The 15,124-nt window shown below is 38.8% G+C and overlaps 1 protein-coding gene across 9 annotated transcripts in view; it reads right to left on the minus strand.

The window, feature by feature from the left end:
• NEO1 (neogenin 1) overlaps positions 1–15,124 on the minus strand; it is a 213,063-nt gene that overhangs the window by 13,836 nt on the left and 184,103 nt on the right. For 7 of the 9 annotated variants that reach the window (XM_076348557.1, XM_076348559.1, XM_076348560.1 and 4 more), the window contains exons 18-23: positions 12,986–13,124; positions 10,157–10,264; positions 6,924–7,118; positions 6,166–6,198; positions 1,447–1,515; positions 459–606 (exon numbers count right to left, since the gene is read on the minus strand). In XM_076348557.1, coding sequence (XP_076204672.1) covers positions 459–606; positions 1,447–1,515; positions 6,166–6,198; positions 6,924–7,118; positions 10,157–10,264; positions 12,986–13,124 — 692 coding nt within the window. The remainder of the gene's footprint in view (positions 1–458; positions 607–1,446; positions 1,516–6,165; positions 6,199–6,923; positions 7,119–10,156; positions 10,265–12,985; positions 13,125–15,124) is intronic. The other 2 variants (XM_076348558.1, XM_076348562.1) reach the window with 1 other exon arrangement.

Below are 15,124 nucleotides of genomic sequence, written 5' to 3' on the forward strand. Positions count from 1 at the left end.
GTAAACCTACTCCACAGAGTGAAGTACATGCTAAGAACAGAAGTGAGAATCTGCCTGAGCTGTTGAGCTCTCACAGCTCTAAACAGATGTATTGGCTTGAGTTTGGAAACAATATTTTAAACAATAATTTCTCCTCAGAGAGGGGCAAGTGCAGGTATACACGAAAGCATTGCCCCAGTCAGCCTGTAAACTCTTGATGGTTTGCAAACTCTGAAACACTGATTAGGAAAAACGGAACATCATCATCATCACACACATGGTAACTTAGCTGTATTGATGCACGTTATCTTCTGAACACAAGAATTCAAACTGCATTACTGATCTGTCGTCAGAAACAGAATTTCTACAGCCTGCGAGTCTTAAAAGTAATAAACTCTAAAGCATCATAAAGAAAAGATTAAATAATAGAATTAAGTGAGAAAGGTAGGACAGGGCAAAGTGCCACCCGGACATCTTACTTTTTTTGGTGAGAAGTTGTACGACGAGTGCAGAAGACAGCGACTATCACCACTATCACAATGGTGATCACTCCAACAGATACTATGATTACAAGGAGCATGTTGCTGTCCAAGGGAGAAGTAGGACTTCCATGGGGACTGTTACTGCCTGTAAGAGTTTGAGATGGGAGAAAGGCGTTACTTATTATATAGAAAAAAATCCCCATCAAAAGCAAGCAGTGCCCCTCAAAGACTTCTACAATCATACAGATCAGCAGAGTGAGAAAGATGGTTTGTCTGCTAGGATTTCAAGCGAAGTGCTTCCTTATTTTTTTGTCACTTGCCAGTTGTGTTTCTGTACAATTGTTAAACCTGCAAGATGCTTTACAGATCCATTTCCAACCAACAGTCTATAAAAATTTATGTTCACCCTACTCAAACAGTTATCATAAAAAAATTCAATCGTTTGGAGTCTAAGGAGAGTTAACCTGGGACCTTGCTAAAACTATAGCACTACAGGCATCCCCTTGGACCCAATAATACATGAATCGGTATCAGTATTCTACAGTGGTCACTTTCCTCTGAAAGAAACACATTTTATGTAATACTAATGAGTGTTACCTTAGGGCAAGGCTTCCGCAGTGCACAGTGCTAATATGGAGAAGGAGTTAAGATGATTTTTTTTCCTTCCTAATATGTTGTTGTTACTGAATTAATTTTACACTTGTGCACTATAGCAGCCATTTAAAACTAAACTGGGAACAAGACCTGCTTATCAAGACTGAAATGTAAATGCATGCGATGATATTTTTTTCCATTTACCCCACACAGTAGGCGAGAACACTACGACAGAAATATGATACCATTTCTTGAGTGGGAACAACTATCATCATAAAGAGAAAAAGTTACTGGAACAGATGTAATCGGTATTTTCATACGATATTGCATCACTCGGTGAAACACCAAAAGACACTGCACTTAAATTGAGAAGCTTTATAACAACACTTACCACCAAGTGGTGGTTTGTAATCTGGTCCTATGTCCACTGGGCGGCTTCCTCTCCCTGCAGATCCTGAAGCTGAAAAGGTCGTGTATGTGGTAATTCCATATACATATATATACACACACGTACACATAAACACGCACTTTAGTATTTCTAAGGTAGCTCTTTCAGAACTTCTCTGAACCACTGTGAGCAGTTTTTTTTTTTCCTCCTTTTCTGTCCCCTACAACACGATTTGGCTTTGAACAGCAACTGTGTTTCTCCAAGACAACCGCTTCTTCAAAAGAGCTATTTAATAATTAGTTTCCTGCGTTACTATTTCCCTAAGTAAGCTTAAGAGCCTCTACTAGTAGTCATTTTTAAAAATATAATAAAAATTATTTGCAGTAATATACAGGTATATATTGAGGCAAATGGCTTTGCCACACTTGTACAGACAGTTAATCATCTTGAAACAGTAATTATACAGGTTTCTTTTCCTAATACCTAATTACAGTAAGTGTGGAAGACTGGAAATAAATGGAGGATCCAAAGCACAGTAAATATAATATTAAGTCCCTGCCTATCCATCAAAACTTGCTTTCAACTTCTCCCTGTTCTTTTCTGTTTGTTTCACCTTCGCCACAAGTGACAACAAAGTATCACAAAAATGTTTTTGGGGAAAGCTGGGAAAACAAATTAATGAGTTTCAAAGCTTTATGTTTATAGGCTGACAATGGAAGTAAACATATCTGTACCTCAATTATTACAAACTGAGGCAAATTACACAGCCCCACCTGAACCTTAGCTACTGCTAGTGGGCTCCTGGGTGCTAAATGCAAGAGCTGACCTACCGACTGAAATGCCGTCCTCTTTTTACTCTAAGAAGTGCTTCCCCTTGCATAATTCAGGTCTAATTGAGATCACTTGTTGCCACAGCAAGACGCATGAAGTCACAAGTTCACCTCTAACTTTAAGACCTCTCCTGAGTTAGCAGGATCCTTCCCGCAGATAAAGATATACAAAACCCCGGTTCTTTCACTTCTGTGTTTCCATTAAAATGCACTAATGCTAAATTACCATGAAGGATAAAATACTGTAGTAGGGGAAACATACAGCAAGATGCAAAGAACAACGCTCCTCTTGTTATGGGAATCCGTAATACTTTGCACGTTTTTACGCTGTTATGCACAAAAAGCCAAAACCACAAAAAACCAAAAGTCCGCAAATGTGGCAGTTTCACAATCAGAAGAAGGATTTTCTCAGTTAAAAAACCACTCTAATCAAGAAGTAATAAGTGTTAAAGGATGCGTAAACAAATGGAAATTGTGAACCTAAAGTCAGAGCCTGTAAATTAGTCACTGTGAAACAAAGACAATTGGGAAAAACAGCGAAAGGTACCAGCAAGAATACTGATTCAGCCCCGAGAAGGATAAGAAGAAAGACTGTTACATGTATACAGTGAGGAGTTAGATGTAGTCTAAAATAATGGAAAAGATGTATTGCAGGACAAATCTATAATGAAAAAGACATATTGCACCTGCCAGTTTAGAGAGGACACTGCATTCAGGGAAAACATGTTCTTGTTTTCAAGTACTGGGCTAATAATTTTGCAGCAGCAATGACATAATTTAACAGAATTTTAAACAGCTTGTATTTAATATGTTTACATCTGTATGACCAGGTAACTTGCGCTGGAAAGACGTGAAAAAAAACCCTAGATGAATTCTCTGAATCACCGAACTTGGCGCTGAAGATATGTTGGAGCACCAGAGAAGCTGCAGGAGAAGGGGGGAATAAAAATAACTGACAATATTTTAAAAGGCCAAATAGACACCCTATGCATTTTTAGTGCAGCAGCTGAAGCCTTAACATAGGCGAGATCATGGAAAAGGTGATAGATAGGAGATGGTGGCATACTTTATGCCCATCTTTCTGTTTTACTGAAAACAGGTATTTTCAAACAAACTAAATGTCAGACTATAAATTTGGTTGGTAACAGTAACTATGCAGACATACTATATTTAGACTTCCATAAAACTTTTTACTGAGTACTGTACAACGCTTTGTTAAAAATTGCATAATAAAAAAGCAATGTGACACATATTAACAAGATTAACAACTAATTAACTGATAAGAATAAGAATGATAATTGCAGAATCATTATTCACGAGGGATATTTCTAATGAGTTCTGCAAAGACCTGTGCTTGGCCAAGTGTAATTCAATATCCTTAATAACACTGAAAGAAAAAATTAAAATAACTGCTACTGAAGTTAACAGATGACATGAAATAATGGAGCAGATAATAAGATATACAAAGCGACCTGCACAGACCAACAGGGATTGTGTGGTACATGTGGGTGCAACACACCGAGTCGGTGCGGTTTATCATGGGGCCTGCGCTCCCTGAACAATGTATATACTCACACAGCCAACTGCAGATTTTATATAACCCCCATACGTGTGTGTGTATGGGACGAAGTATATAAATCATATTTAGATGATAAAAACGTTGGAAGGCAGCAATACGGAGAAAGCAGTAGTCTGGCAAGCAGTCGTATTTCCAAAGGGTGTAGACATCCTCGGGAATAACTACCTGCACACGATCCTCGTAGAGCGTGGCAGCTTAGGGACGCCCGATACTGGCACCGACTGCGCGGTGTCAGTGTCTGCACATTTCCAAAAATGCAAAGGTAACTACAAGATAAAAAGTCCAGTTTTCAAAATACGATGAAATTTAGGTACCTAACCAAGACGCTTCTCAGTGTCCAATTCCCGAAACCAGGGATCAACAGTTTAGCCTTTAAATTCTGGGGAGCTCATCTCTTATGCAGTGCAACCTGAAAGGTGGTCTGACTCTTCTCTGCAGTGTATGTGGGCATAAGGACTGTAACTCATCGCCTCTCTCGGAAGCAGCTAGTCACCACCACAACAGGGAGCCTCGCTTCTACATGACACGCTTTGAACAAGTATATGCACATGCTGCATCTTCTGTATGGACACCAGCCTTTTTTTCCAGGATCTTACAAGGTTTGTTGTTGAGGTTTTCCATTTCCTTCTATATTAAGGAACAGTTTAAGATAACATTTACTTGAAATTGTTATTTATTTTTTTTAGCTTGTCAATCTCCATGCTACCCATTAGGTATCTGCAGCCAGACAACATCTTTTAACTTTGTGTTACTTTAGGATAGTTTTACTAGGATTAGATACCTTAACCTTTGCTTTTGTACTAGGCCAGCGCAGCTCCTTGAAGCCTGACAGCAACAGCCACTAACTTCTCCTAATACAAACTCTGTGCTGTAGAAGTGTGTGGAAGAACAATATAGTGTGCTTAATACCAAAGAAAAACATTAAAGTAGGGGAGAGAAAAAAAGACAGAACCACTAAGGCCAGAGAGTCAATCCCACTGTAGTTTTTGTTCCTTCCCAGTCTCAAATAACTTGCCTACTATTTCCTGACAGACACGATTCTGCCATTCAGCGATACTGTCACACAGCAGGCTTTTCTGCTCTTCAGCTCGTCTTCTTTTCTGCATTTAACCTACTGCCATGATTTATAGTCTCCGAGTGTTCTTATAGGCATTCTGAAACAAAACTCTCTTGACTTTTATGTAGGGTTTTACGATTTATAAATTATAAAATTTGATAAAAACTAATCAAATTGTTACCAGAAGAATATGTTACTTTAGGATGATAACGACGGATGAGAAGACTTAGTTATCTGCTGAAATGAGGTTAGAATAGTGCAGAACAGAAAACAGCAACTTTTACATAAAACCTTTTAATCTTCCCCTATTCCCTTCCACTTGCAACTGAGCACTAACTATGGCACGGTGAGCATCTGCTTCCCCACAGACAAGCCTGAATCTCAGCTAGCATCTCTGTTACACAAGTCTGGATATGAATTTACTCCATAACGGTCTAGTATCAGCATGATTTGGTACACAGAAGGTAAAAGCATATTTAATAAATTACTTCTAAGTAACAAGTTGAAAAGCAAGTCAAAAAAAAGCTCATTCTCAACCCCTTTAGGATCTATTTAATTGTATGTCTAAGCTGCTTGCCAATATCCTTTTAAACTCATCCCTTTAGACTAATTCTGCCCCTTTTTATTGGGCTTGTAGGTTATTTGGAAGAAAGCAAAAATAGCCCTGGGACATTCACCTTATAATTCAATGTAGTAAATGCAAAGCTACCATTTTTCAAACTAGCATTTTAAAACCTTAAGGCTTTTAAGTAGCTAATACTGTGCTCTTCAGGAGAGTCTGGAGTCTAAATGAGCTGACAAGCAGAATCCCTCTTGCAAAAAAAGCTTTCTAGAGCAGGCATACTTTCCTTTATTATGACAATAATTACAGATGTAGAGCTCACAAAACAGCACTTGTGCTAATTAGATAACTGTTTGATCTTCCACCTCTATGTACTGAGATCTTGCATCAGTGACCAAAGGCTGGCTGGAGTATCGCTTAATCCAAATTCATTTTGACAGAATGATTCAGCTCTGGCACAACCCGCTTGTCCCTTCATGTGACATCTGACTACAGACATCACTTTATATTCCTAACACCCAAACCACAAATAGCACTTCCAGTTCTTCCACTATTAAAAGCACAACAGGCACTTGCTCATTTACAGTTAGAGCAGCAGATATTTGTTTCATTTAGGAAATGCAACAGCACATGGACAGGAAAAACAAAACATGTAAAGGATGGAATAAAAGAGAAAGCATGGCTATTCATTTACCTTGATCATTAGGCATTTTATCTGAGGATTCAGCTAGTGGGACAAGCACAGGGGAGGAAAAAACAAGAGAAAGATCACAAGGCTTGAAGGAGTGAGAGACAGAATTTAAAGTTTCACATAGCGTAAGTAGACTAGCTAGAGCTCTCATTTCTAACCACCAAAACTCACATGGAAAAAGTACTGTTAAAAAAATCTACTCATAACTTTTTATTTTTCACCTCTCCATAGAGTACTTTTTTCTAAGCTGTCGTGCATTCGTACTATTTCAGTAGTTACCCGTCACCAAGCAGTTCTTGATTTAAGAGCCTGTTGTGTCATACTAGTTCCCATTGCATCATCCAAGTCACTAGCGAGCAGCTGTGCCGCTGGCTACCAACGCCAGAGCCTGCTGCTTTATACCATTTCATCACGAGCAGATGTGACACACAAGACCTACAAGCTTAAAGCAACTGAAAACTGGTTTTCTAAAAAGTACATTTAGGACATGGACCCTCAGCATTAATAACTAGATGACCTAAGTGCCCACCAGTTAATTCTGAAACAACACAATTAATCAAACAGCTGAGCAACGTTTGCATATGTATTAACTACATGCAAGAGCAATCCAACAGAAAATTTCATTCTAGGGAACTCCATTGTCTTCCTGTCTTTTCCAGTTTGAATATAAAACTCACGCTACTGGTATCTTATCCTTATGTAGAGAGAGGCTGCATTCAGAAAACGAGGAGGAAGACATTTAGAGAGACGTGATAGTTTACCTTTTGGGGTTCTGAACTGAACTGCCTCAGACATAGGCCCCATGCCCTTCGAGTTGCGGGCCTGAATTTTGAAATAATACGGCGTATCAAGGGTCAATTCTTGTATCTGATGGGTCAGTCTGTTTCCCACGACGGGTTCAATAACCCAATCGTGTATTTCAGCATTCACATCCGTACTGTAGTAAATGATGTATCCTATTCAAAGGAAAAAGCGAAAGAACTCTATACATAAAAGAACAGGATAGTCATAAGATCTCACAGAAAATGTTCTATTGACTTTTAATGATATTTGCACAGCTAAATGATTATGGCTTTTCTGAAAGTCTATTCTTACTTTTTCAAAGACTAAGAATGCACTCAAATATTAGACAACCTTCCCATCTTAAATTTTAAACTGTGCAAAGGTATATGTTAAGAGGAAAAAAGCCATTTGAAATATCAAAATTATTTTTGACCACTGTTCATTAAATATGGAGAAATTCCTCATTTCCATCTTTTTACCTGTTCATAGACCAACTAATGTAAAATAACATAAAGCTGTTATTATCCAAACACCCTCAAAGTATTAATATTTCTACAAAATAGTTAACGTTAAAACAACAAAACACTCTCATGCACAGCTAAAGAACATGTGTTCAGCAGCTTATAATTATTTTATTGTTTTTCAGTTTATTAACAAAGATGAGAATAATCTGACGAGAACTGAAGTCACCTTGCATGTCACAGAAAAAAAAGGTATGGGAAGAGTTTATGTTCCGTTATTAAAATATACTGCAATTACAAACCAATAGGAAGTAAAAGCTTTGTAACTTTTTTATATAGGAAACACAGAGCCCCATAAACACAGAGCCTTACATAAAATAAATACTTGCACCAATATAAGGCCGGGTCATCAGCTGGTTCATGCACAAATTGCTGCTTCCCTTGTCCCACAGACCAGGAGTCTGGGGGTTACGGTAAGGAAGGGGAGACGTTCTCCACTTCTTTAAAGCAATTGAAAATACTGCTGATGCCCCAAATTCACATAGCTCACAGTAAGCAGCATGGCATGGAGGGTGACGCCTGACGCGCCAGTTGAGGTCTGGCATGCTTAATTTCTTCCCTCGGTGGCAGAGTTAACTACTGGGGAGTAGATTTCATAATTTCCTACTTGTACAGGTCACAAAGCAACATATCTGTACCTTGTCTAAGGGGCAACAGATATATCTAGTGACAGTTAAAAGCACTGTATATAGTATAGCGGCACAGGACTACTGAGTTAACTTAGGACTGTATAGTCAGCAACTATAGCGATGCACAAGCATCTGGAATCCAGACTAGCACAGTTCAGTATTTCACAGCCATCCTATCCACATCAAAAGGAGATCAGAGCCGAAAAGACAAGTATTCCTCAGACATGCTATCCAGTGCATGGAATTACATCATCGCTTCGTTTTTGCGGCATTACTTAATGCACAGAATGAACCGAGCCGAGCTAATGAGCGATCACGGGAGCACCAAGCGGCTCCTCCGGCTGGCGGTGGCTCTCCCCACCAGAGGGCACTCAGCCCGCGCCTGCCTCCCTCCCCTGGCAACCTGAATCTAACGTTTGGTGGACTCGGACTTACCACAGAATGATTTATTTTCTTTTTTAGCTGTTAACTGCTGCTTACGCAAAAACTAATAAAGACTATATGTTTTCATTCAACACGTATGAATAAATGTAAGGTTCTCCTTCACAGTATAGACACTGCAAGGAGATTTTTTTACCTGGAAAATTGCATGTTTATGTTAATTTTGCTAATCACGTTGTACAAGTGAATGCTGATCTCTTTGTACATTGTCTTCCCTTTCTCATGTATGCACTTTATGTGAGATGATAGGCCTAACTTTTTAAGAGCATATATAACCCGGGGATATTTGTGCCTTACATTTCACACCTGTCTGAATGACCCTCACTGACTGCTGGGAACCAAGTCCTTTAACCTGCAGTTAACGATAAAGGCTCTTGTTTCTCCAGTCAAACCATCTTTCCCATATAGGGGAAACATCTTGTTGATAGTAACGCAGGATTGGCTTTAGAGCCAATATAAAAATATATATACACAACATATAAACAGCTATATGCACGCAGAGACATACAAATGGCTCGGACAGGCACTCTGGTGCAGAGTAAGCTGCCGTCTGTGAAGTTGCATCCTTATAGCTCCACTTGTGAGACACACTTGGCACCCCATGATACCGAAGAGCAGTGCACTGGTGTGTTGCACAACCCCTCCGGCCCTCTTGCTTTAGCACTGACACCAGAAAGACAGTGTACCTGTCAGATCCACACTGTCTTACCTGCAGCCTTTGTGCTGCACGCATAGTGCCGCTTTGCCTTTTAGGGGTCTTTCTTACAGCTTACTTAAAAGTTTATTGTAATTAGTAAAGGTTAGGAGTCTCCAGTATTCTGCCTTTGCAGAGGGATCTCATTAGTTTTAGTCTCCTCTCTAGAACCTGGGCTGCAGTACTGCCCGATCAGATGCCGGTTAGTGACAGGTTTCAAAGGCTTGATTCTGCACCGTAGTTAATTCTGAGAACAGAAGCAGAATCATACACTGCAAACTATATGCCAAAAAAACCTGCTTTAAGCTTAAAGCCTCTGGTAAAAAAGGAAAATTGAAGTGAATTATTTCAGAAAGCCTCTAGAAATGGGAATCCAAACAGAAATTACAGAAAGGAAACACTAATAATTATTTTCTGTAAAATTATTTATCCTACATGAAAGTGATGCAGTTACAAAGGCAAGTAACAGTTTACGCCTAGTGATTACGTCAGGGGACTGATAAAGTGACTTTAAATCTGTTCTGTGCCACAGAAATGCCACAAAGATGACAAAAAGCACTGGGATGGAGTCTTCTAAATGAAATACTGATGGGCCAGATGCATTACAGATGTATTTCTAGAGGCATGCTATTAGAATATCACAAGCTGATGAAGGCAAAGGTTATTGAGATATTTAAACTTTCAATTATATTTCTGGTTAGACTCCAATTTCACCCTGCAGTTAGTTTATATCTTAATATATTTTTACTAGGTACAAAAGTAAATAATTAATCTGAGCTACTAAAAAGATTGACAAAGAAGATGTAGACCTCTCGGCTAGCTCGAGGCTAAATTAAGCATGGAACGTGTTCGCATAGTTATGCAGATTATATTCTGCTGTTAACCAGGCATCTTATATCTGCCTTTACTGCTCCTGCAAACTGCACCTGTAATTTTGCCATTGGCTTCGGACGGAGGCTGCCAGTTAACAATTATTGTCCGAGGTTTTCCCTCTTTGCTCACCACAGTCACGTCTTTGGGAGGAGAAGTAGGAACTGCAAACAAACAAAAATCAAATTATCAGAAACAGGTTGCCCAATTTCACTAGATATAAACAACTAACCTCAGCACCTTCGCTTTTTATTTGTTCACCATTGAAAAAAGGCACGTACAATAATAAAAACTCTGAATGTTCAATCTTCAAATAAATCTACCATCTAGTGTAGTGGCCTTACTGATTTACTCCATTCAACTGGCAAATGCCGTCTGGCGTGCAGCATCTCCTTTCCACAGGGAGTTACCTGTTTCTAAAGCATTTCTGTCACCAGATGCTGTGATTCATGACTGCATGAGTCCACGTGTCTTCAAAAACATGGCACCGTTGTACAGCTCTAACAGTTGGGGTCAATGACTTCTAACCTGAATTTCTTCGGTCATCATAAAAATTACATGAACTTGTGAAATAAATACATTTTATATGCACAGGCATATGAAATATCTCCGTATTTTCAGGTTTATGGTGGGACCAAGACCTAGTAATGCCAATTTGCCACTTAAATCTGAATCAGCAAAGTAAATCCACCAGAGATTTAGAATCATATGCCATAACTGCTGATTGAAGAATTATTTGTAATTTGCAAGGAAATCTCCACCACAGAAGCATTTGAAATCCAGAAATATTTCCTGAACACAACTGTCCAACCTTTTTCCTTGGGTTGCCAGACAGCAAGATTGAGAGAAAGACAGAAAGACAGACAGAAAGAAGGAGAACTTACTCCTCCCATCAGCCTCCTCCTGCCTGAAGTTCAGGAAATGGCACAAGTTGCTCCAGCGAAAGACTGAAATCTGAGACCCTTCTCGCTGTGAACTAAAATATCCAGCTGGGGCTTAGATTAATGGCTTTCAAATGCACAGAGCCAGTGTCTCCAAAGGTGCATTAAGCAGCCGCAGTGTGCAGTGCCACATTATGAAAAACATCAGACTTCGAATTAGGTAACTTTTAGCAAAGTAAATCCGCCTTGGATATTTAATACCGTAATAGTAACATTTAGTGCTTACACAGTGCTTTCTGCATTTAGAGAGCTTTCTGTATATTAACTATTAGAAATTAATCTGTCCATCCTGAGATGGCTACCTGTTATCCCTGTGCAGAATAATAGTTGGAAACCAGGGATAGCAGAAGCTCAGAAGTTACTGTAACGATTGTCCCAAATACTTAAAAACATGCTCAGCAGAAACGTACAGACGTAAAGCACGATTCAAGGCCTTATAGTAAGATTCAGAAGAAAAAAAAAAAAATCAGGACTAGCCCTCAAGAGATTACTAATTCACAGACCAACACTGAACCCAGCATCCCCTATTTTTCTTCAGCATTAGCTGAGGAGCAAGTCCTATACAACGCTGCTACTCATGAGCATTCAAAAATAGTGAGTCACATACTCAGGAATTTGGCAAGTAATATTAATCACAAGATCTGTTATGAGAAAATATATTTAGCCTTTTTTGGTTTTTCATTTGCTTCTTAGTTCCCAAGCTTTTAGGTCATATTTGCAAATATTCTTCACAACCACCCCGACTAGAAATTTACTTCCTATTTAAACAAAAAGAAATGAGACCTCCCGCATCTCGCCCCTGCTCCTGTACTTTTTGGAGTTTCGAATTCTCTTTTAAGAACTCAACTTGCACAACTTTTACAGTCCCTGCTCTTAGTGTAGAGTTATGGATGAGAATTGTACGTGTGTCAGCAAAAATACCAAATGAAGTGTTTTAACATGGGACGGGTATAGTAATCAGAATGGGAAGGGAGCCTCAGTCCAGACCTGTGCTGCAGAAGGGCAGCTGGCTCCGCATCATGGGACTCCCACCAAAAAGTAAAGCAACTGAAGCTCACAAAGGGTTTTTGGGACTTTAGAGTAAATTAGGAGCTTTCTGCCTTTATCTTGTTTTTGCTTTTTCTTATTCCTTGTAGAATATTTGGATGGTGTCACCAATTCTTAGCCTGCTTGATTTTTTTGCTGTATTTTTATTTAGCATGAGAACTACAGGGTGATTTGGATAGGCTCTCTTTTGCCCTTATGGCTCAAATAGACAGAAACCTAAGCATAATAAGCAGTAAATTTAATTGCACAAAGATCATTTAACACTGCAGGATAAAAAGAGCTAATGAGGGACAGGTCCTGGACCTCGCAGTTACTCAGTGGGCCCAAGTTCCTCCCGGCGGCTACAAACCCTTTTCTGTTCTGTACTTTGAGAGTGTGTCATTTCGACAGCACTGAGAACTGCAATGGCAATTCCTGCTGAAGAACAAGAATTTAGGACCCATTTGGATATCTTAACTTCTATTGGGATTTTTTTTTCTTCATTTGCCTCATGCACTTCCTTACTCTGTAGTAATTATCACCATAATTATAGCAAATTTTAATTATTATTTGCTAAAGTATTTTCTTTCTATTTGCTATTAACATGCTATTTCTGAGATGTTTCAAGCATACGCTTCTTTATTCTCTCCTGTCTGTGAACTGTGGTACATTATTCATTACTTCTCTGTAATTTGATGTAAATTCTTTTGCATGCAATCATCCCTTTGAATTTTGAAGTATGTTGTTGTTTTTTAATCAGAATTTCTGACTAAACTGTAAAGAAAAGAAGCCCCCAGCCAGTATTCATCAGCATAATCATTTTAAATACATGCTTTCCCTCCTCCAGAATTCTGGCAGACTCGACTTTATTCATCTCGTCAGGAACGTCAGCCCTTTGAGAAAGACACGAAGGAGTACCTAATTCAAAAGTTGTTCCATGTGCTGTCATACTCCAAGTACTTGATCTTCGACCTTTAGTCACCATCACAGAGAATTCATACAAGGTATTTGGTTTTAACCCGGTCACTAAATAGCTCAAAGTGGTCGCATTTGCAGTCTGAAAGAAAAACAAAGTGTCAGTAACTTCTGAACTGAAAACCATCAATCGCCAGCTCTCAAGCACCCTTGTCTCAGGTATTTAAAACATTTTAGCATCGCTACATTTTCATAACCATTATGAAACATTAATTCATAATGTTTTTGCTCTGTCATGCAAATTCATTAATCAAGTATTAATGTGCAGTTGTTTTATCGTAAACTAGAAATTCTTTCTGCAATCAGCAAGAGCATTTAATAGCAGTCAATTATAAATTAAAAACAATGAAAAGCAATCCAAGGTCCAGGGCACACTTGTTATGCAGCAGGCTAAATCACGGTCTACTTGGGGGGTTTAATTTATAGCATTTCATTAACTGATCTAGCTAGGGAAAACCATGAAGCACAGCTAACAATAACAGTCCTTCTTGAAACCTGTATCTGCCTTCCAAAGTCCTGTTAGAATTTTCAGTAAATTTTGAACATATTTAAAAAAAAAAAAGATCAACTGAAAAAGTACAGGTGCTGAGAGACTTGAGGACAATGAAGCTTTATTAATATGTAGATATTTTTCAGCAACAATGGTTATCTAGGATCATACACTGAAACTACACATGGTTTATAGTGTAATTTGTAACTCAGCCATTTAGGCAGAATTTTCGACCTTTAGGTTAAAATATCTTATATTTGTTATACATGACTTGAACGTAAACACAAAGTACTTGAGGCCTATGGGGAACAAAAAAATCTACATATATGTAGATTCCTTACCTTGACCTACAGCGATCTAAACGTAGAATTAAAGAGTTAGTTGTTTCAATATTTGGACAGGGCCATACAACAACTATATTAATAACTATTGCCTTCAGAAAACAACTGTTTTCAGCTAATTCTTTTTCAAGGAAAAGGCCATCTATGTTCCTTGAAGACTCTACGAATAATATAGTCCAAATTCTGCAAAGAAAACCCTATTTCTCAAATATCAGTGACAGCTTTTTTGTGACACCAGGTGAAAGTTCAGAAAACTGAAGCCAAGTGATACTTAGGTCTGTACAAAGTATATTGCTTGTTCAGAGACATGCGTTTTGCCAGTTACCCATCACAGAGCTGGACAGAGAGTAAAGACATCATAAACCTCATTAAAATCAAGTCCTCCGCTACCTTTAAACCTTCACTTGATACAAAATTCAGTGCAGTTTCAAAGTAAATGTGATTGTGGCCGAATGGTTCAAATATTTAAGCACAGGGCAGGATAGTTCTTACATTAGTTCAGTGACAGAGCTTGATCGAGCACAACCTCCCTAGTGCGAACGGGAAGCCATGTGTTCAGAAGAGCTTTTCATCAGCTCTCAAAGTGCCAAGCAACATTGTCCCCCGGCCCTTTGCAGTGCAGCTCAGGGACATTAGGAAATAGCTGATGCTTCAGTAGAAACTGCAAAGCCCTTCGGCCTGGACAATTATGTACTGACAAGTCCAAAGGAGAAATCTTTTCCTAGCATCCTGCATTATGAGCTGACTTACCCCCTGAAAAGCACACCATTTCTTCCTCTCCAGAATACCTATGGAAACTCCTAATACCGTTTAAGCATTCCCTTCTGTTTATAGTACTTTTTAGCTCCTAGCTGCAGTCACACGTGGCAGCTGGAGTCCTTTTTACAGGTTAAAGTTGTATTTTTCATCTATGGCTTTGAAACATGGTATCTTTTAGTTTCACTGCATATCATATTGAATGTAAATGACACAAGAAAGGCTAAACTGAAGTGTCAGACTTCTCTGCTTTCTTCGTTTTTTACTGTTTTTAAGATCACAGCGTATCCCATGGTACTAAACCCTGCTCACCTACTAGAAATAAACTTCAAAAATATTACCCTGTAAAATCTATTTTCTTTTTATACAGTCCTAAAAGATCTAAGTTAAAAATTAGTATTTTAGCTTATGCTTGAGAGCACACTGATAAATCACAGGTAGCCTGCGAGTAGGACAACTCTGCTCCACTGACAAAGATTCTTTGAAAAACGCTCT

The sequence above is a fragment of the Aptenodytes patagonicus genome, chromosome 10 (genome assembly GCF_965638725.1).
Source record: "Aptenodytes patagonicus chromosome 10, bAptPat1.pri.cur, whole genome shotgun sequence".
Taxonomy (NCBI): domain Eukaryota; kingdom Metazoa; phylum Chordata; class Aves; order Sphenisciformes; family Spheniscidae; genus Aptenodytes; species Aptenodytes patagonicus.